At 54.6% G+C, this 20,931-nt stretch overlaps 4 protein-coding genes across 9 annotated transcripts; 1 reads left to right on the plus strand and 3 right to left on the minus strand.

The window, feature by feature from the left end:
- Window positions 1-3,324: 3,324 nt before the first annotated feature.
- On the minus strand, window positions 3,325-4,705 carry MBLAC1 (metallo-beta-lactamase domain containing 1). Its single transcript, NM_001075212.1, is given in 1 exon segment — window positions 3,325-4,705. A coding segment is annotated over 1 exon segment (792 nt). The 5' UTR covers window positions 4,408-4,705; the 3' UTR covers window positions 3,325-3,615.
- Window positions 4,706-5,046: 341 nt separating this feature from the next.
- Window positions 5,047-9,374, minus strand: CNPY4 (canopy FGF signaling regulator 4). The gene is made up of 6 exons (NM_001034253.2): window positions 9,166-9,374; window positions 7,110-7,236; window positions 6,915-7,011; window positions 6,556-6,678; window positions 5,916-6,033; window positions 5,047-5,823 (listed from the first exon to the last, which is right to left on the minus strand). The coding sequence occupies exons 1-6, from the start codon at window positions 9,278-9,280 to the stop codon at window positions 5,684-5,686; spliced, it is 720 nt and encodes a 239-aa protein (NP_001029425.1). The 5' UTR covers window positions 9,281-9,374; the 3' UTR covers window positions 5,047-5,683.
- Window positions 9,375-9,670: 296 nt separating this feature from the next.
- On the plus strand, window positions 9,671-16,996 carry TAF6 (TATA-box binding protein associated factor 6). Of its 6 annotated transcripts, none has more exons than XM_005225024.5 (15): window positions 9,671-10,166; window positions 12,314-12,529; window positions 12,627-12,713; window positions 12,833-12,986; window positions 13,178-13,234; window positions 13,309-13,428; window positions 13,647-13,792; window positions 13,876-13,953; window positions 14,060-14,161; window positions 14,244-14,426; window positions 14,913-14,987; window positions 15,115-15,240; window positions 15,753-15,926; window positions 16,152-16,349; window positions 16,464-16,996. In XM_005225024.5, exons 2-15 carry the CDS (start codon window positions 12,374-12,376, stop codon window positions 16,842-16,844), a joined length of 2,037 nt encoding a protein of 678 aa, XP_005225081.1. In that variant the 5' UTR covers window positions 9,671-10,166; window positions 12,314-12,373; the 3' UTR covers window positions 16,845-16,996. The 6 variants fall into 6 exon arrangements, with proteins under 6 accessions (XP_005225081.1, XP_005225079.1, XP_005225080.1 ...); XM_005225022.5 differs by having other exon boundaries at window positions 9,671-9,986; XM_005225023.5 differs by having other exon boundaries at window positions 9,671-9,825.
- Window positions 16,928-20,787, minus strand: AP4M1 (adaptor related protein complex 4 subunit mu 1). Its single transcript, NM_001077099.1, has 15 exons — window positions 20,722-20,787; window positions 20,531-20,619; window positions 20,037-20,143; window positions 19,853-19,949; window positions 19,643-19,753; window positions 19,475-19,555; window positions 19,190-19,252; window positions 19,043-19,109; window positions 18,887-18,940; window positions 18,638-18,744; window positions 18,442-18,536; window positions 18,078-18,122; window positions 17,805-17,855; window positions 17,571-17,682; window positions 16,928-17,403 (listed from the first exon to the last, which is right to left on the minus strand). Exons 1-15 carry the CDS (start codon window positions 20,777-20,779, stop codon window positions 17,182-17,184), a joined length of 1,359 nt encoding a protein of 452 aa, NP_001070567.1. The 5' UTR covers window positions 20,780-20,787; the 3' UTR covers window positions 16,928-17,181.
- Window positions 20,788-20,931: the final 144 nt, after the last annotated feature.

Raw genomic sequence — 20,931 nt, forward strand, 5'->3', positions numbered from 1 at the left:
TGGTTGGGGAATTAAGATCACACAAGCCATATGACACAAAGGTGGGGGGTGGGGGAACAAACAGAAACAGACTCACAGATATAGAGACCAAAGTAGTGGTTATCAGTGAGGGAGGTGAAGGGGGAAGTGAAAAATAGGGGTATGGGATTAAGAGAACCAAACTACTAAATACAAAATAAGTAAGCAACAAGGATATACTGCACAGCACAGATGAATACAGCCATTTTAATAACCTTAAATGGAGTACAACTTAGAAAAATACTGAATCATTATGTTCTATACCTGAAACTAGTATATTATAAATTAACTAGAATTCAATTTTAAAACTTAAAAAATACAAATAGAACTAGAATAACCACACACACACACCCTCAAAAGAAGGGGAACTTGCTATCACCAACTAACCTATTGTGATACGCTGCAACAGAAAAAATGGCCACAAATTCCTTACAGCTGCTTCTATCAAGATGGAGAGGCTATTTCCTCATGCCTGAATCTGGGCTGGCCTTATGACATGCTTTGGTCAAAAGAATGTGATGTAAGTGATGTACAATTTCTCAGCCTAGACCTCATGTGGCCTTGCAGCTTCTGCTCCCAAGGGACACAACAAGGAGAGGACATTTCCAGAAATAATGACCAACACCAGGTATTACCTAATGCTAAGTGAACAATACAGAGAAAGCACTGCTAGAGTTTAAAATAAGGTTGAGGGGAGGGCAGTACAAAAAATAAATAAATAAAAAAATAAAATAAAATAAGGTTGGCAAATTCAGGGGAGGTTTTCTGTAGGAGATGAGAAAGCTGAGCCTGGGTGTTTGGGATTGGTGGGTGTTTGAGATTGGCGCAGAAGAGCAAGAGGACTGGAGGGTGGGGGCGGTGGGTGGGAAGAGAATCAAAGGCCTGTAGGAGAGGTGGATGTGGGTGTCTGGAAGGCAGCAGGCCCTCAGCCAAACTGGAGCGGAGAGTTATTCTTGGAGAGAACCAGGCAAGAAAGTTTGGATTATTCTGCAGCCAATGTCTGCCACTGATTTGTGAGCAGAGGCAGTTAATCATATAGGTCAAGTTTTCCTGTTTTCACAAAAAAAGTTTGAAAAGAACAGTCACTCTGGGCCCAACCCCCTAATATCTTTAGCACTTTTTCCCTCACCATCAGCCCCCTCCCCACACCGTCCTCACTGCCTGTCTCTAAGGGTTCAGTGTTTGTATCCATTCAAGACTCATCTTGTAAACAACTGAAAACACAGGACAGCTTAGGAAAGGAGTTGATTAGCCCAGGTGACTGATGAGTTAAGCAGCAGATCTGGCTTCCACTGCTCTCACTGGTCATCTAGTCTGTTTCTCTTCACTGCCCACTTCTGCCCCCTACCGTTCAGCTTCATTTTCAATCCCTCTTTGGTGGCCCCAGCAGCAGTGGGCTCCTCCAACAAGGAGGCAAGACGACTCATCCTCCCATGTCAGTCTTGCAGGAAAGAACGGGACTTTTCACTCCTAGATCCAGCAAAACCACTAAGATTACTAAGATTTAGTAGGTGACCCTTCCATCCTGGAGACAATCGACGTGGCCAAAGGGATGTGTTGCTCTGGGTGACCAGCCCTGAATCAAGGGCAGGATACCTATGCTCCAGTAAATAATTCAAGACTGGAACTTCTACCTGTAAAACTTGAGCACACAGTTCTAAAAAGAAACCCGTCCCCTCCTTTCTCATCCTCCCATGCAGCCCTGAAGCTAGTGGAATTACATACCGTGCATCAGATGGGTCCTCCGATGGCCATGGACACCACTCAGGGCATAGTGCTGCACTGGTGTGCACACAGCTGGCCCCTGTGTTCCCTCCACATACCAGCAGCCTCATGACAACTGGTGGCCCATGAAATTGGGGATTCGGGCTGCTGTGGCTGCACTGCTGGCCCAGGAGCCCTGCACTCTGGTGGTCATCAAACTGGCCAACACAGAATACAAGTCGGTGTACGGCAGCGACTGGAACGCCCTCCAGGTGAACTGGTTCTCCTGAGCTGCCTTTGCGGACCATGTGGCCTTTGTGGACACTGAGAAATGACCTCCAGCCCAGTCTTCCCCAACAGCATCCACCCAGGGAGGCTCATCCTCCACAGTGAAGTGGACTTTGTCCTTTCCTTCCTCTCCCCAATCTAAACACTTCTGTCCATGTTGGGCTGTGTGGACAAAGGGCCCTGGTACTGGGACACAGTTATGAGGAGGACCACAGCCACAACAGGACTTCTGGAATAAAGGCAGGTGCCATCAAGTTCAACCACAATGGCTTTCAACCTAGTTGTTGCCTCACTCCAACCCCCTTCTCCACTCAGAACAAGAGTGATTATTTTAAAACATAAATGACCAGGTCAACAACCTGGTCTTGTGTGTCAGTATAAAGCCAAAGCTTTCAATCTCGGTACAAAATCAAAACCTCTCACCATGGTCACCAAAGCCCTGCAAGACGGTGCTGCCGAACTCTGCAGCCTTTTTTTTACTGCTCTTCCCCCATGCTCTGTAACCCAACATCAAGGTCTTCTTACTGCTCAAGTAAGTCAAGCTTGCCTGGGGCCTTTATATCTGTGCCTGGAATGCCCCTCTCCCACATGGCCAGCTTTTTCTCATTCAGTTCTCTCATCAGGCACCACCTCCCAGAGGCTTTTCCTGACCATTCTCCCACCCCAGCATTCTATCCCCTTCTCACCCCGCCATTTGCTCATATCACTAACCAGAACCTGGAATTATTTAGCTTACTACTATTGTTGTTTACCTGTCTCCTTGAGTTTGTCTAATTGCTCACTGCTGTACCCCCGAGAGCTTGAGCCATGCTTGAGATACTGCAGGTATGTTAACAAGCATTCGTTGAACAAATGAATGACAACTTAAAGTCACAGGACTCCAATGATCCCTCTCTGCCCTGCACCTTCTCACAGCAAACTGCCTCCTCTGAGAAACAGGCAATGTATTGCAAAAGTGTCCCCTTGTTGCAGTTGTTGGATTGTATCTGCATAATAATCACTATGGATGCTTCACTTTTACGTTATGTGTGCATGCTCAGTTGTGTCCAACTTGTTGAGCCCCATGGACTGTAGCCTGCCAGTCTGCTGTCCACGGAATTTTCCAGGCAAGAATACTGGAGTGGGCTGCCATTTCCTACTCCAGGGCATCTTTCTGACCCAGGAATCCAATCCAAGTCTCCTGCATCCCCTGCACTGGCAGGCAGATTCTTTACCACTGCGCCACCTGAGGCACTCACATTTACACTAGGGCAGTATGATTTTCTTTCCTTTAAAAAAAACTTTTAATTGGAATATATTTGAAGGGCAGCATGGTTTTCAATGCAGTTTCTACCTTTATTTTGGAAGACCCCCAGAAACATTCTATTTCACTAATGACGGCTGAGAGATGACACAGAGCTGAGTCCTTGGTCCTAGTTTGGTCAGAGACACAATGATACTGGTGACAGCTGTGGCAAAAGCACTCTGTCCTCACTGGAAAACTGGCCTCCTGGAAGAGACTACCCATGACTACTATGACACGTCATCTTGTCTCTTGGACGTTCAGTTCCTCCGTTGGGGGGTGGGAGATGGGATCACTGCAAAGGATCCAGTCAAGACTGGGTTTTATCCGTGCACCGTGGGCTCCTCTCCGTCACGAGATCTGGCTGGCTCTGTCTCTGGCGCCGAGGCTTCCCTTATCACCCTAAAGGGGGCTCCGTGACCAGGCACGACCACGTCGGCAGTGCCCAGGACCCGCTTTCGGCTGTGCTTCTGGGCCACTGGGTCTTCGCTCAGCGCCTGCCACGAGCCCTCGTCCCCATCACGTTCAAACACATCGCCCACTACCATGACGGTTCCCAGGGCCGTGCCAGCCACCAGCACGCTCACGTCCCGCTGGCCACCGTGGCCGGGTGTGGCCCACACCTCGAGTCCCGGCCCCAACCGCAAAGGCCGCTCCTCACCCAGTCCGTGGGGGAGGTAACGGCCCCCAGGGAGGCAAAAGTCGTGCGAGACCAGCAGGGCCGCCCCGGGAAACAGCCCCAGGTTCCCGATGTGGTCCGAATGTCCGTGGGTCCCCACCACCAGAGTCACGTCTCCGGGAGCCACGCCCTGCCCCGCCAGGGCCCCCAGGAGCGCCTCGCGAGCCCAGGGGCCCGCGGTGTCCACGAGGATGGGGCCCCGGGCCGCCTCCTCTAGGGCGGTCTTCGCCTCGTAAGGCTGGGGCTCTCGGTGGCTGGAGGCCGGGCCCCAGGCCTGGGGCAGGACAAGGGTCACGGAGCCGTCGGCTCGCACAGCGTCGCCGACCCCCTCGGGCTCCGCGTAGCCTTGCAGCAGAACCACCACAGAGTAGGGGTCGCCGGGCACCAGCAGAGGGGTCTCCCCAGGCAGCGGCTCGGTGCGCACTAGACCGCTCATGGCCTGAGAGGGATCAGCTGAGAAGGGGGCTGTGGGTGACTGTCCGCTCCCTTCAAGTTCCCACACTCGCCCGGCCTCCGCCGAATGGTACCTTCCAAATCTCAGTTCCTACCCTCCTCACACGCTTAAATTGGCATCGCCCAATTGAACTTCGGCGCGAATCCGCCAGTCCCTCAGCGACTTCGGCCACCGCCCCGCTCGCGTGTGAGGTTCTCAACCGCAACCCCGGGGATGTCGTAGTTATTTCCTTTTCTCTAACCTGAGCCGCTCTCCACCTTGGACCTAGCTTTAGCGCCTCTCTCAGGATTTGCCTCACTTCGAGGAAAGAAGTGACAGTGGAAAAGCGAGAGGGAGTTTGTCTTTTGCGAGCTCCCGTAACCCAAATATGGCGGCCCGGGCGGTGCCGCGCACGGAATTTTATCCGGCGCGCTTTCGGGCATGCGCAGACCGGGGCTACACAGACGCCAGCCTGAAACCGGTCTCAGCCCGCCGATCCCTGCCAACCTCCTAGGCTGCAAAATTACAAAGCACCATTAACTTCTGACAGGCCGGCGGCAGATGGCCCTCCTCACCGGACGCTGCTGTTTATCGGGCAGCTATGATGCGTGCGCGGCAGTTGTTTGGAATTTGGGATCCAACTGATATTAAAAAAAAAAAAGTTTACTAGCGTTATAGAAAATTTGGCACCTTTGATGTTACATGGTCGTCTCTCGGTGAAATTACTACGAAGTAAACCAAAGTGTCTACCCCATCTGACCTCATCTAACTTGTCAGTATCGCCCTGTCCCCATCCAGTGTCCCCTTCCCGTTCACAGATTGTTGGCATGTAGCCTCCTAGATGCCAGCAGTGTGTACAGGTTGTTCAGAACGTCCATTCTGGCTTCTCTTTTAAGAATCTAAAAACAGACCTTCGAGGGGCAAAGTGATTTTGCCAAGGTCCACTGCTCCTATGCCCAGCTGACCTCTGGGTCCTGTGGAGGAATAGTGGAGATATTCAAATAACTCAATACTGTCACCACACACACCTGAGAAGGGGCTGAATGGCATTTAGAGGACTCATCTGCTGAGGCCGGGCTTCTATCTACTGCTTCCACCTTTCTCTCCCTAGCCAGGCCATGCTACACCACCAGGATCCTGCCTGAGACCAGATGGGAGAGAAGAGCTACAAGCTGTAGGGTGGGGTCACTCACACATACACACACTCTTAAAGCTGTGGGGCAAGGAGAGCTCAGACTCTCCATGACCCCTGTCCCTCCTGGGGGCTCAAAGGCAAGGGTCAAAGATCCTCTGGGTCATGCTGGGAGTGGACCGGTGTGTTAGTCATCTCCTCCTCCTCCTGATCTTGCTCCTCCTCTTCAGTCTTCTCTTGCCCATCTGTGATCTTCTCCTTTCCAGTCCAAGTTTCCTGTAGACACGCTAGGTTGGGTAATAGAAAATAATTTAGATATTAGTCCTGGGGGGCAGAGAGGTTGTAGCCTGGCAAGAAAGGGGCCAGCTCCCACGCTTACCAGTTTCAGAAGCTGGAAGCACATGACCTTCACAGAGAAAATGCTGTAGGGGCTGTTCCTGATGGTGGAAGTACCAATCTCCCACGACGTCTTCAAACTGCTCCAGCATGGTCTCACACTGGTCAAGTGGAAGGGTCAGAAGGGTTTCTACTCTGCTGTTCTGTGCACACCCTCCTCCCTGCTCTTCATTCCCGGTCTCCACTTTGGAGAGGCAGGGAGCCAGGCAGTTAAACTTGGGTTATTAGATTTGTGGTCCTTTTTCATCCAACAGACATTTATTGGCACCTACCCTGCCAAGTAAGTTATTAAGCTCCGAGTCTCAGTTCCTTGCCTGTAAAATGGGAAGTGGTAATAGTATCTACCACATCAGGTTGTTGTGAGAGTAAAATGAGGCAGCAGCTGGAAAGTATGTGGCCCCAAACCAGGCACACAGTAGGTACTCAATAAATGGCAGTATATATTCTTAGCCTCCATTATTACTTCTTTTTTTTTTTTTTCATTATTACTTCTTGATATGCTCCTGGGCCCACGTTAGTCAATGGCAGAGTCCCTGCTTTGCTCAAAGATGGACCTCCCTAGGATTGAGTTCCCCTCTCAGGTTCCCTTCTCACCTCCCTGGGCAATGTAGCATCCAGCCTACCTGCTTCTTGAGGAATGTGACCTCCACGCTGGGCTCGTCCCACAGCTCCAGAGGGATCCCCAGATCCACCTTCACCCCCTTCTGCACCAGGCCTTTCAGTGTCGCCATGGTCTGACTCTGCCCCTGAAAGATGGGAATTTGAGCTCAGTCCAGTCCCCTGCTCCACCTCCTCCCCTTTTTGCCAGATCCACTTTGTCATCTACTGGAGACTCTAGTGAGTGCCACAGGGATGAGGCGAGTCTACCATGGGGAGGGGACACTCCAGAGCTGGAAGAAGATGGGCAGACTTCGTGAGGACCTCAGGGGAGACAGGTTGTAGTTTCTGAAAGGTGGGATCCTGCCCTAGAGTAGAATCTGACCTTGGCGTATCTCAATGAGCCCTTGCGCTCAGCGTGAACACTGTAATCCAGGATCCGCTCACACAAATTCTCCAAGGCCTCTTCCAGCCTTGTCTCTCTGTGGGAAGAGGGGAAACAAAGACTCCCTGGATGCTGTGGGTGCTCCCAGGGCTCTTCAGAGGACTGGAAGGTGGAGGAACATTGAGAAGGACTCACGAAACGCTGTAAGGGATGTGTCTCTTCCTCTTGCCTGTGTCCAGCACCTGCCCCAGCTCCAGCACCTCTCGAGATCGGCCAGTACGACTCAGCTCTTCCTGTAGCTCCAGGCTCAGGAGTTTACATACTAGATGTCCAAGGGGATGTGAAAAATAAACAAACATACCAGCACCTCATTCTGTAGATGGCAGCAGAGCCACAGTGGTTATGGGTGCAGGCCCTGGGGCCAGACTGGCAAGGCTGGAATCCTGACTCAGCCACATAGTAGCTGGGTGACAATCCTGCTGGGTCTTTGTTTCTTCACCTCTAAAACGAAGTGCCTCCATCACAGGGCTGTGGTGAGGATTAAATCAATCTATGTAAAGCCCCTAGAATAGTGCCTGGAAGGTGGTGAACACTGCATAAGTGTTTGCTGTTTCCTGCCGTTATTTATTGAGCTCCTTCTGGATACACAATAGCAATAAAGAGAGCAATAGACCCGTGATCCCTATCCACAGGACACTGCCAGTGTCACTGGGGGCAGATAAAAAGACGATGACAGTATTTTGTAATGGACCCTACACTGGGGCGGGGAGGGGATGGAGATAAAACCAAGAGACTTAATCTCACTGGGAAATGCAAAATTCCTTCAACGGTCATTCATTGACTTCCTACTAGCCTGTGATTTCCTCAAGGATGACTATTGTGTCTCTTCCACCACTGTCTTCCCAGTACCGGTGGGTCCCAAGAAAAGGAGTGGCCTATACAGAAGTGCCAAGCAAACTCACCACAGGGGCAAGTAACAAAAGTATCTCACATATGCCTATGGCACTATGCTAGGACCAGGGAGACATAGGTACTCTCCTTCCCTCCAATGCAGTGAGAGGTGACAGATAAGGAAGGAGGCTTCCAAAGGTGGTGACATTTAAACTGGATGTTGAAGAACCAAGTACAGAAGAGTGAGGATCATTCCAGGCAAAGGACAAAAACAAAGTGCAATGGCACAGAGGAGCAAGAGGACCAGGCAGTTTCAGTGACCACTGACAAGTTCAGTGTGGCTGAAGCATGGGCACTTTGGGGATGGGAGGTAGGGTATGGAAATGTAAGAAAGATGAAGGCTTGTAACAAAGAAAGAGACTTGAATGATGTGCCAAAAACGTTGAGTCTAATCACAGTAAGAGGCCTGAAGAGGTGTTAAAGCAAGGAGGGACTCTACTGAGCCTGTGTTTAGAAAGACTGACAGGTGTAGCGGGTTAAGAGTGAGAACACAAAGGAAAGGAGCGGTTAGGACCATGTCATGAAGAACACTGATACTGAAATGCAGGGTGGAGTAAGGCAAAGGGGAATAGAATCCAGGAAGAAATTAAAGCCAGGAAGGCAACAAACTAGGGAACCAGGGCGTTCGATGGCTCAGCTCTGAGGTGCCCCCTCCCAGCTGGTCCCACAGATGCAGCTACAGAAGATGCTGCTCGATGAAAAACCCACACAGTACACACCCTCTGCAAAGCCTCACAGTTATGGGAACCTCTCCCAGTTGTTTGGCCACCTCTCTCTTTTATGAGCTTCAAAGCCTGATTTATTCACTCTCAAATTCCCGCAGGAGGGCGTAGGGCCTATAATTTGGGAGCGTCTCTGCTGGGGTGGAGCAGAGGATATCTACGAGGTAATGAGCCTGACAGCCCACTCCTACAGGCTCTTCAGATTTAGCTCTGGTCCTTTGGGGGAAACACACACGCACACACACAGAGAAGATGCTGATTGGAGTGGGCGAGCGGGCCGATAGTCTCTGAACTACAACTCCCACAAGCCACTGGGGCCCAAACCAGCAAGAAAAAGCAGACTCCCATTCTGGATGTCTCATGGGAATTTGGAGTGCCATAGTTTGCGGGTAGCGCTAATACGTTCCCTCTGTTGGCCCAATTCGAATTCCATCAGGCTCCATCAGAACCTCCCTCAGGTCCTCAAGGAGGTCGAGTGACCCACCCATCACGTTCCATTTGGTCTGGCCCAGACGAAGGAGGTAGGGCAGAAGGCTGCGAATAGGGGCTACTCCATAGGGGCTACTCCCTTTAGATACCTTCGCATTTGCTGGGCAAGCGTTCTGTGTCATCCTCCTCCTCCTTCGGCGTCCCAGCCCAAGCACCGTACACAGTCAAAATGAAAAGCAACGTTCCCAACCGCACAGGTCCCATGACCAAGTGCCGTCCACAGCTAACCACCCCTCGCTTTCAAACCAACTTCGAGCAGGCAGCGGGCCCTTTAAATCGCCAGGCGGTCGGCGGCAACTTTAATCCAGCCTGGCATGGGAGGCGCACGCGCAGTGCCGCCTCGAAAGAGGGCGGGGCCTCGCTGCGCTCTGGGCTTCCCCACCTGGTTTTGTGGCGCCTCCCGAAGGTCCTGGCCGCCGGATAGTGAAAGAATAAACTGAAGTAATTACAGCGAGAGAGTGTGCTCCTTACACGCAGGCATAGAGACACCATTTTTATATCATTTCAGACTCTGAGACTAGGGAGCTCATTCTGGCTCAGGGAAGGGGCAAGGGACCCGCTCTCGGTCTCTGCCAGGACCTGCTCCCGGAGGGGGCGGGGCCAATATGGCGCCGAGCGCCGGGTGAGCGGCGCTTTGGCGGCGGTGAGAGGCTTTTCCAGCGCTGGGCGTTCGGCTGGCGGGGGCGGGTCTGAGTGGTACCCGGGACTAGACCCTTTGAAGGGCCCTTGTGGGGACCCAGAGGAGGACGGTTGGTTGAGTGTCCGTGTGCGTGGGGCCTCTGTGTGTTTGCACTGGAGGGATGTTGGGGGATGAGGTGGGCTCTCTACGCTTTCTTTCGCGCTGTACCCATTGCCTGGAGAACCTTCGACCCGCTTCTCTGCTGGGGAATGCTACACGGATCTAGATCAAGTTAGTCTCCTGTGACGCCTCCTTGCCCCTTCCACTGACCTGAGGTTTCCTGAGGCCGTGGCGTGTTTTGTGAGCCTTTACACTGGCAGAGGGTACCGCGCGGGCTATCGAAAAATTAGTAGGAGCTCGCCAGGGAACTGGGACACGACCGCCTCCTCTTTACTCGGCTCCAGGTCCAGAGTATGTGTTGAATAAATGTGTCCTCTGCAGATAAGATTTATATAAGTGGGGGAGGAGACCTGGGATAGGTTGGGAAGAACGAAATTGTTTTTCCCTCCCCTCTTCTCGCCCCTCCATCAGGCCCACACCTGCCCCTCACCACCTTGCAGTCGGTCCTAAACACTTTTGACATTAGACTTCCTAATGCCAGGTTCAAGTGAGCCACTTTCCTTTTGGCCACAAAGTAGATTCCAAGCTTGGGCCTATGTCTTGTTCGATAATAATGGTACCGAGTCCTCAGTGAGTTCCTAATCTCTAAGCCTTACAACTCACTCATATATTCAGCAGGTATTTGTTGAGTGTCTGTCTGGGGACTCTGCATACATCAGTCAACATAACAAAGCTCTCTGTCCACACAGAGAAGGGAAGGGGCGATGTGGTGAGAAGCATAAGAAGTAATACAGTATGTATCAGCAGATGTTAAAGTCCATGGGAATTAAAAAAAGAGGGGGGTGGGGTGCAGTATTAAACAGGGTGATGGGAATAGGCAGCCTGGGGACATCTAGGGAAGGGCATTCCAGGCAGAGGGAACAGAGCAAGACCACAAAGCAAGAACATGCTTGGCATCTTGGAACAGCAAGGAGGACCATGGGGCTGGATCATAGTGGAAGAAGAAAGGAAAGGTCAGAGACTTGGTGGGGAGAGAGCAAATCATAAAGGACCCCGTAGACCAAAATAAGGATTTTGTATTTATGCTGTGGCACACTGCGAGCCAATACAGGGTTTTGAGCAGAGAAATGACCCAATCTGATTTATATTTTGACAGAATCATTCTGGCTGCTATGTTGGGAATAGACGTAGGGAGCAAGGATGGAAGCAGGAAGACCCTGTCAGGAGGCTCTTAAGGTTCCCGGGGGATGGATAATAGTGAGCTGGCCACGAAGTGGGAGCAGAGGGATCAAGTCGGATCACCTGATGGGTTTGCGGTGAGGGCTCACATGATGAATGAGCATCTGGATTAATGGCGTTGCTATGAAGATGAGGAAAGCTGAGGCTGGAGCAGGTGGGGAGAGGGATGTCAGGAGTTGAGTTCAGAAGAAATTTTAAGTAGCCAGTTAAATATACAACTCTGGAGTTGGGAAGAAAGCTCTGGGTGGGGGATATAAATTTACCATCCTTAGTCTGTATGCAATACTGAAAGCTGTGAGAATGGTTGAGGTCATCAAGGGAATATGTATACCTCATAGCTATACGAGGACCAAATGAGGGCATTCCAGCATCAGGCAGATGAGGAGAGGAAGAACCAGCAAAGGCAATGTAAAGAGGGGCCAGTGAAGTAGGAGGAAAACCAAGAGCAGGAGTCAAAATCCTAACTGGGGTAGGTTCAAGAGAAGGAGAGGAGTTGGGGAGGGGCGTGACGAGAACCTCTATAGTAACAGGGAAGAAGACAGAGCACGTGGGTGCCAGTGATGCTCAGCGGGTGGACATAGCAATGGGAGCCTGGGGAAGTCTCTTCTGATGGCCAAAAGTCAGGGAGGAGAAGAGATGACAGGTGAGATGGAACCTGAGTCCACTGAGCTCTGTGACCATCAGAGTAGCATCAAGAACCCATCTGAAGTTTGTGGCCAGGAATTTAAAGCGCAAATTGGTCAACATGGCTGTGTATTTTCTCATCACATTCAATGGTAGGGGCACATAGGCTTAGACAGGGCAAGTTGTATTTAACCAATATTTTATATTTGTCAAGCATGAATAATGATGCAAGAAGGGACAAGAGACATAAAGGTAGGCATGTCAACCACCTGAGGGAAAAAAGACACTTTGCACATCTTACAGAGAAGAAACCCAAAGCCGGGAGCATTTAAGTAGCTTGCCTAGACAACACTGCTAGGTAGTCCTGGGGCTGGGATTTAAACTGAGAACTGAGATCGTTCTGCTGTACCTGACTTGTACTGTGCCTGGCACAGAACCAGAGCTCAATAAATTGAGTCCAGTTGGGTCCAAGTCCTACCTGCTGTTCAGCGAGTGCTGCTCGTGTGAGGATGGACAGAAGACGTCCCCCAGCTCCATCCCCCTCACGCTCCACTGTTCTCCCCTCGAGGGGCCTCCTGACTGACAGCCCCTGTTCTTTAGGCCTCACTCTCGGGTTTCTTCTCACCCCCTGCCAGGGTCTCCATCTCTCTGCCCTGGGGCATCATCCTTCCGGGGAGGGGAGGAGGGGCTCCAGAATGGCTGAGGAGAAGAAGCTGAAGCTGAGCAACACCGTGCTGCCCTCGGAGTCCATGAAGGTGGTGGCCGAGTCCATGGGCATCGCTCAGATTCAGGAGGAGACCTGCCAGCTGCTGACGGATGAGGTCAGCTACCGCATCAAGGAGATCGCGCAGGTACCCTGGTCTTCCTGCACTGCACAGAGACTGCTGCCCAGGCCGCCTTCTTCCCCAGGGTCTCTGGCTGACGTCTGTCCTCCCACCCCCCACCCAGGATGCCTTGAAGTTCATGCACATGGGGAAGCGGCAGAAACTCACCACCAGTGACATTGACTACGCACTGAAGCTAAAGAACGTCGAGGTGATGGGGACGCACAGGGTGGAGGGGCAGGGTGTCGAGACCTCCCAGGCGCTGCATTGACCTCAGCCCAGCCAGCTCAGGCTCCCTTCTCATCCAGGGTCTCTCTCCTCCTGTTGTAGCCACTGTATGGCTTCCACGCTCAGGAATTCATTCCTTTCCGTTTTGCCTCTGGTGGCGGCCGGGAGCTTTACTTCTACGAGGAGAAGGAGGTTGACCTGAGCGATATCATCAACACCCCTCTGCCCCGGGTGCCCCTGGACGTCTGCCTCAAAGGTTGGGGGAGGGGAGAACAAGGGGCAGGGAGGAGGGAAAGGGCCGTGTGTGGGTGTGAGGAAGGGCACTGGTGAAGGAGCCCTCCGTGTGAGACCCCTAATGGGGAACATGAAGGAAAACATCCGTTCGAGTGGAGTGACTTCCTGATGTCCCCGCCTGGTGGTTCACCTGGACACCTTTGTTCCTCGCAGCTCACTGGTTAAGCATCGAAGGCTGCCAGCCTGCAATTCCAGAGAACCCACCCCCAGGTAACCTCCACGCCCAACATCCACCCCTTTCCCTCCCCCCTCCACTTCTCCAGACTGCTTTCCTTTCTCGCCAGCTCCCAAGGAGCAGCAGAAGGCTGAGGCCACAGAACCCCTGAAGTCAGCCAAGCCAGGCCAGGAGGAAGACGGCCCCTTGAAAGGCAAAGGTCAGGGGGCTGCTCCAGCTGACGGCAAAGGTCAGTACAGCTGGGCCAGGCCTCTTGCCCAAAGCCAGATGGTCATGTGTGTGAGGTGGGTGAGGTCAGGGCAGAGGTTGTGAGCTCTGGCCAGTGAGCCCCAGAAACAGCTAAGAAGCCGGTCTCCGTAGGTGGGGGAGGTGAGGCTAGAGGTTTGCCTAGTGCCCAGGCCTCCTCAGGAGCTTTCCTGCCTAAACCTGGCTTCCTGATTCACACAGGGAAAGAGAAGAAGGCGCCACCCCTGCTGGAGGGGGCGCCTCTGCGACTGAAGCCCCGAAGCATCCACGAGTTGTCAGTGGAGCAGCAGCTATACTACAAGGAGATCACTGAGGCCTGTGTGGGCTCCTGCGAGGCCAAGAGAGCGGTGAGGCCCCACTACGTGTCCTGCCTTCGCCCCTCCTTGGCCCCGGGGTTCACCCCGCTTCACTCGTTCCCCTCCCCCCACAGGAGGCTCTGCAGAGCATTGCCACGGACCCCGGTCTCTACCAAATGCTGCCACGCTTCAGCACCTTCATCTCAGAGGGGGTGAGAGGCCACGGGAGGACGCAGTGGGGTTCCAGGGGTGGGCGGGCAGCAGAGGAGGCTCATGGAGGGTCCCTGCTGGCCCATCCCTGCTCCCTCCCCACCCCAGGTGCGTGTGAATGTGGTGCAGAACAACCTGGCCCTGCTCATCTACCTGATGCGCATGGTGAAGGCGCTGATGGACAACCCTACCCTGTACCTAGAGAAATATGTGAGTGGACCTGCTGGCCCGCCTCTTGTCTGGGCTCGGGGACCATCTGTCACAGCTGGCTGACTCGGGGCTTCTCCCCCAGGTGCACGAGTTGATCCCGGCTGTGATGACTTGCATCGTGAGCAGGCAGCTGTGCCTGCGGCCAGATGTGGACAATCACTGGGCGCTTCGGGACTTCGCCGCCCGCCTGGTGGCCCAGATCTGCAAGCACTTCAGCACAACCACGAACAACATTCAGTCCCGCATCACCAAGACCTTCACCAAGGTGAGCCCTTTCCATCACTGGCTGGGTTGTTATGGGAACAGTGAGCACCACGCCCACGCCAGTGTGGCTTCAGGAAGGGACACTGAAAGCCAGCGGCAGAGAGGTGCGGACTGGACTTGGACCAGATCCGCAGTGTCTTTTTTTCTAGTTGTGGGATTCCACTTTAAAGTTCAAAAACAAAAACTAATTGCTGTGGGACTTCCCTGGTGGCCCAGTGGTTAAGACTCCATGCTTCCAATGCAGAGGGCGAGGGTTCGATCCCTGGGCAGGGAACTAAGAGCCCACATGCTGCACAGTGCTGCCAGAGAATTAAAGCAAACTAATCTCTGAGGTCAGAATAGCAGCTACTTTGGGGAGGAGGGAGTGGTCGGGAAAGAGCTGTTGTGTCTTAAATGACTTATAAGGAAGTGAGTATATGAGACTCAAGTCCTTACCAGTTAGCTTTTCACACCCCTTCATTTGGGTTTATTTTCCATCCCCTTACAGAGTTGGGTGGACGAGAAGACCCCGTGGACAACGCGCTACGGCTCCATCGCAGGCCTGGCAGAGCTGGGACACGATGTTAGGCCCTGGCAGGGGAGCCCTGGGGAGGGGAGGGATCGGGAGGTCAGAGTGGGCAACAGCCTCCCGACCTGGGAGACCCTGTGGTGACCCCCAGACCCCGGCTTCTCCCTTCCTTTACTAACAGGTGATTAAGACACTGATTCTGCCTCGGCTGCAGCAGGAAGGGGAGCGGATCCGTGGGGTTCTGGATGGCCCAGTGCTGAGCAACATTGACCGCATCGGGGCTGACCACGTGCAGAGCCTCCTCCTGGTGACAGAGCCCCACCCTCCCCCTTCTTCCCACTGATGCCCCCTCTTCCCCCGCCACACACACAGGACAGTCTTTAGCAAGCATAGAGCGTCTTCCATTCACTTATCCCCTCTTCGCCTCATGTGCAGAGCACACCTGAGTCCAGTACTGTTAATAGCTGGCACTGTGTAAGACCTGAGTAAGAAATAAGGAGTTTGAACTCAGCCTGTGACTTTCCAGCCTGACCTGCCCCTGATGCTTCTGCAAGGCACACGCCCTGTGGACTGGCTGGCCCTTAGATGTGACCACTGTAATCACTCAGCGAGCTGTCCACTCAGCCAGCTGGTGCCTGTGTTCTCTACGAGGAAAAACCTCCGCATTCCTTACACACCGATAAGCCAGCGAGCACAGCCTGGCCTCCAGCAGGCATGCACTGAAACAATGGATGACCTCCTTTGTCACCCCTTCCCTGTCCGGATTCTCAGCGTCCCGGCCCTCCCTCCACCTGGTGGATCTTTGCCTTCTCTCTACAGAAACACTGTGCCCCTGTCCTGGCAAAGCTGCGCCCGCCGCCCGACAATCAGGACGCCTATCGGGCAGAATTTGGGTCCCTTGGGCCCCTCCTCTGCTCGCATGTGGTCAAGGCCCGGGCTCAGGCTGCACTGCAGGCTCAGCAGGTCAACAGGACCACCCTGACCATCACTCAGGTCAGTGCAGGCTCGGGGAGGAAGGGGGAGCAAGTGGAGAGGGAGGGGAGGGTGAAAGGAAGGAAAACTCGGGGGGTGGTTCCCATCCCAGTGGGGCTCACAGACACCACATGCTGGGGGGCGCACCCTGATTTCTGTGAAACATGGGGCCCCCTAAGTCAGCCATCTTGGGGGAGCTGGTGAACACAGATGGTGATGTTTTCTTCCTGCTGCTGCTTTCTACAGCCCCGGCCCACACTGACCCTGTCACAGGCCCCCCAGCCTGGCCCTCGGACCCCCGGCCTGCTGAAGGTCCCCGGCTCCATTGCATTGCCTGTCCAGACGCTTGTGTCTACGCGAGCTGCTGCCCCCCCACAGCCGTCCCCGCCGCCAACCAAGTTCATTGTCATGTCCTCGTCCTCCAGCGCCTCATCCACCCAGCAGGTACCCCGCGTGGGACTGGGGATACTGGGGCCCAGGTTGGAGCACGGGAGGCATCCCCCAGCCTGGGGTGTGGGGCGGGTGCAGGCCAGCGGCACTGCCTTCCTTCCGGCCCAGGTCCTGTCCCTCAGCACCTCAGCCCCGGGCTCCGGTTCCACCACAACCTCTCCCGTCACCACCACCGTCCCCAGCGTGCAGCCCATCGTCAAGCTGGTCTCCACCGCCACCACTGCGCCCCCCAGCACCGCCCCCGCTGGTCCTGGCAGTGTCCAGAAGTACATTGTGGTGTCTCTGCCGCCCACGGGGGAGGGCAAAGGAGGCCCCGCCTCCCATCCTTCTCCTGTCCCTACCCCAACCTCAGCCCCCTCCCCACTTGGGGGCAGCGCCCTCTGTGGGGGGAAACCGGAAGCTGGGGAGAGCCCCCCTCCTGCTCCAGGGACTCCAAAGGCTAATGGCTCGCAGCCCCCCGGGACCGGCTCCCCTCCTCCCGCACCCTGATGCTGACCTTCTCCCTGGATTCTCTCTCTCTCTCCCACACACACAGACACACACATGCTGGGTGGAAGAAGGTAGTAGCCAGCTTCCCCCTATGTGACTTTCTCTTTAGATATTGTACAGCCAGTTGCTCAGAATAAAAGTTTGATTTTTAAGTTGTGATCCACTTCAGTCCTCCCTGGGTCAGGTCCCACAGGAGAGTCTATCTCGTCGAGCTCCCTGGTCTCAAGGACTCAGGACTCTTCCAGCCCCAGCCCCAGGTCAGGACACTAGGAGAGAAAACTTCGTCCTTCTCCGATGCCCTGACCGCCACCTCTGCCTCCTGTGTCGTTTGGGAGCCTCAGATCCGAATGACGTAGGCGTCGCTGTGGCTGAGGTGTCGCACCCACTTGTGGGGGTTGGCATTGCCACAGGGTCTGAATGCCAGCCTGAGGAAGCGGACCTGGAGGCCGGAGCACGTGTGCCGGGGAAGTTCGAAGGAGAGGCTGGCGGGGCCCAGCCCCAGAGGAGCTGAGGCGGAAGGGCCTTGGCCAGGAGGCCCAGGGAGGCCTGGGACGTCCATCTGTGAGGGGGAGAGGCAGAGAACGGTGCTGAAGGCCCCGAGAGGAGGGCAGGCAAGAGAGCCAAGGGGCCAGGAAGCTGACCACACTGACCGCCTGCGTGAGGAGGCATGGGTCAGGGCTGGAGGTGGAGGCGGGGGCAGGGCCTTCGAGAATCAGCAGCTGGTACCTGGAAAAGGCCTGAAAGCTGAGAGCCTCCTTGCACTCGAGGCAGGTCCCAGCGAAGGGCTCCCTCCCCCAGTTCTGCCTTCTGCTCTGGGCTGCTCAGCTCCTGAGATAGGCTAGAGTTGGGAGAGGAAAGGGTTGGGCTCAGCCCCTGCCCCACAGCTCCCACCCCAGCGCTATCTGTTTTCCTGAGAAGCTAGTGCGACTGCCCACAGGCCCGTAGTGCACACATGCTTACCTGACCACCCCTCGAGGCAGGGGAAGATGCAGCCTGACGTTCAGAGCCTGGCTGCAAGGGAGAAGGGAGCAGTCAGTCCCAGGAAAGCCGCATCCCATCTTCATTAATGTCACCACTGGACTTGCGCACAAGCGCCCCCCACCCCCTTCCCAAACTCCAGGCTCTCCCCTGGATTCTGAGGCTGCCGGCCGCACCTGGGGGTGGAAAGAGCAGCTATCTCGGCCTTGTCTCCTACCCTCCATAGCTGGACTAGGCTGGGCTCCCCCCACTCACCTCTTTGGGGGCAGGTCACAACGTAACTTCAGATAAACCTGGAGCCTGTGTGAGGGGGTACAAATACTGTTACTCAGGCCCTATCCCCAGGCAGGGCCCCCATGTGTGGCTGTGGCTTTTGCCCCAGGAAGGAAAGAGAAGAACTGAGATCCACCCAACTCTATGAGCCATTACACACACGGAGCTGGGTCCACTTGTGGGGGAGGGTGCCTATTCTAACTTGGAGCCAATGTCACCACCACCACCACACTCCAAAATCAACCTGGGAATTACATACATACATACAAATACATATGTACACACACGTACATACATACATCGGCTTGGGGTCCAGAGAAGTTCTAGAGAGGGGAAATGGTCTCACCTGCCTGAGCCTCGGTCCCACTGCACAGAGGGAAAGAGCCGGAAGGGGAGCGGGGAAGGGAGGTCATCTGAGAGTTGGTACCTCATCACAGTCAGCTGAGACCAGAGAGGAATGGAGGTGAGTTTGGTCTCCTTACACCTGAATGGCCTCCCTCCCCCTCAGTAGATGGAATGTGCTAGGCCAGCCCGGTCCTGACCTCACCCTGAGGGGGCTGCAGACGGAGGATCCGATGAGATTCAAACTCATCCAGGTACACTGAACTGTGAAAGGAGACCTCATCCACCCGAATTCCCGGCCCATAGCCTGGAAAGAGAGAAAGACCCCCTCTGCTGATCTGTGTTTTGGGAGGGGGTGGGGAGCCATGGTGGGGATCCATCTAACTAACCCAGATGAAACCTAGGACAGTGACCTCTACCTAGAAGAAAAAGACCCACTTTCTCCTCACCTCTCAGTTCGGACTTCCCCACACAAAACTCCTCAGTCAAGCCGATGCGCATCTCTGTCAGACAAAAGAGTATCAGAAGAAGCCACCATACTACCATACCCGCCACCAAGGAGCCATTCCCACACCCCAACCCGGTCCAGCCCGCACGCTGCTCACCTGAGCCGCTAGGCAGAAAGCTCTTGAGCCGGATCTCTCCCTGCACGTCCACCTTGAGCAGCGAGCCCTGAGAGCAGCAGGAGGTCAATGCCCAGCAATTTCCAGGTGCCACCATCCTCAGCCGCAGGGCTGGGGGCCCAAACTTACGTTAGAGGCTATCAGTACGGATAATCTCTCGACCACGTCCAGAAACACTTCGTTCTTTTGGCTCTAAGGAAAGAGAGGGGGTCTGGTGGTTGGAGGTTGGTTGGTCTGTCTTCTAATGTGGACAGGCAGAAAGGACAGAACAGTGGAGGCTGGGGCCCCAGGATGGGGGCACAGGGCTAAGAAAAGGGATCCTCCATGTCTAGAGAAGGGAGAAAGATATGCCAGGATCTTGCACTCTGGGGACTCAAAAACCAGACGATGTGAACCCAATAGCCCCTCCCTCACCTGGTCAGAGCGGCTGGACAGGACGGGCCGGCTGGCTGCACTGCTGGGGGCCACTTTGCTCTGTTGTGTCTCGGCCCCAAACTGAAAGCACCCAAATCAATCAATCCTCATGGCTGATGCTTCCCACTAACCCTCCTCAATCCTGGCCTCCTCTGTCCCCGGACTGACCAAGCCAACGCTGCTGAGATCAAAGAGGCTGAAGGGTTTGCTGACCACAGCCTCTGTCTGAATGAAGTTCCTCAGCACCTCCGTGGATGTGGTCTGTACGTAGCCATAGTCCTAGGGACAGAGGAAAGACGCTTTTTGGGTACTCGGTGGGGGAAGGGGTGAAAATGAATGCTGTATCTTCAGGGAACCAGGGACAGGGAGGCACCTCACCAGCACTTCATCCAGGAGTTCATAGACCAGAGCCACGTTGCGAGAGATGGTCGCCTCCCCTAGGGAGCCACAGTAATCACCCAGAAGAGTGGCCAACCTGCGAAAACCCGGACAGAGAGTGCACAACTCCTCCTCTCTGACTCCCTGACCCCTGCACCCGGGTGCCCAGCCCTGCCCTCCTCACCGGGAGAGCAGCTCCAGGAGACTGAAGGGAGAAATGTTTTCTGAAGTAGTGGCCACCAAGTAGAGACCGCTGTGTCTGATGTGAATAAAGTGACGATCATCGTGGTGCTGAGGCAGAGGCAAGGAGAAAAACGTTAGGAAGAGAGCTGCAGTGATTCCTGGCCATGAGACTGAGGCTAGTATCCTGATTTCCTTACTTACTAGCAGCGTGACTTTAGGCCACATATGAAACCTCCCCAAGGGGCCCAGCTTCCTAATGTGTAAATGAAGTTAGTAATAGTACCTACTCCAAAGTGGCTGAGGATTGAGACGTGTGAAGAGCTGTGCCTGGTGCGGTTAGCGATCAGTAAACCGCCATTAATATTATTTAGAGGAATGTACCCCCTTCCACCCCCCGTATGAGCTCTTAGAGAACGTCCCGGGAGGAGGTGCCTCCCAACCCCAGACCACCAACCGCAGACCCACCACCCCACCCCCACTCCCGCCAGTAGTTACCATGACAACCGGAGACTCGTCTCCAGGCAGTCCCGTCAGCTTCCGGTAGAAGAGCTCGGCCACATCCCGGCCGCCGCTGTCTCCGCGGACTGACCGAGTGGAAGGGAAGCTAAGGAGCTGGCGACACTCGCTGGCACTGGGGCCCTAGTCCCACTCAGCCCTTCTCCCCCCGCCCCGCTGGCCAAGGATACAGTCCTTGTAGATGAGCGGGTCCCCCTTGGAAGACAGAATGAAGAACTGGGAAATCATGGCCGTTCTGGAGAATAGACTAGGAGACAGCAAACGTTGGGCCTGCCCCGCCCTGCGGCCCCGGAACAAAAGGACGCGAGTAGACTGGCCCTTTAAGAGCGATTCTCCTCCGACCGCGGGAAACCCGGCGCGCGCCCCGCCTCGCCCAGCCC

The sequence above is a fragment of the Bos taurus genome, chromosome 25 (genome assembly GCF_002263795.3).
Source record: "Bos taurus isolate L1 Dominette 01449 registration number 42190680 breed Hereford chromosome 25, ARS-UCD2.0, whole genome shotgun sequence".
In the NCBI taxonomy this organism is placed as follows: Eukaryota; Metazoa; Chordata; class Mammalia; order Artiodactyla; family Bovidae; genus Bos; species Bos taurus.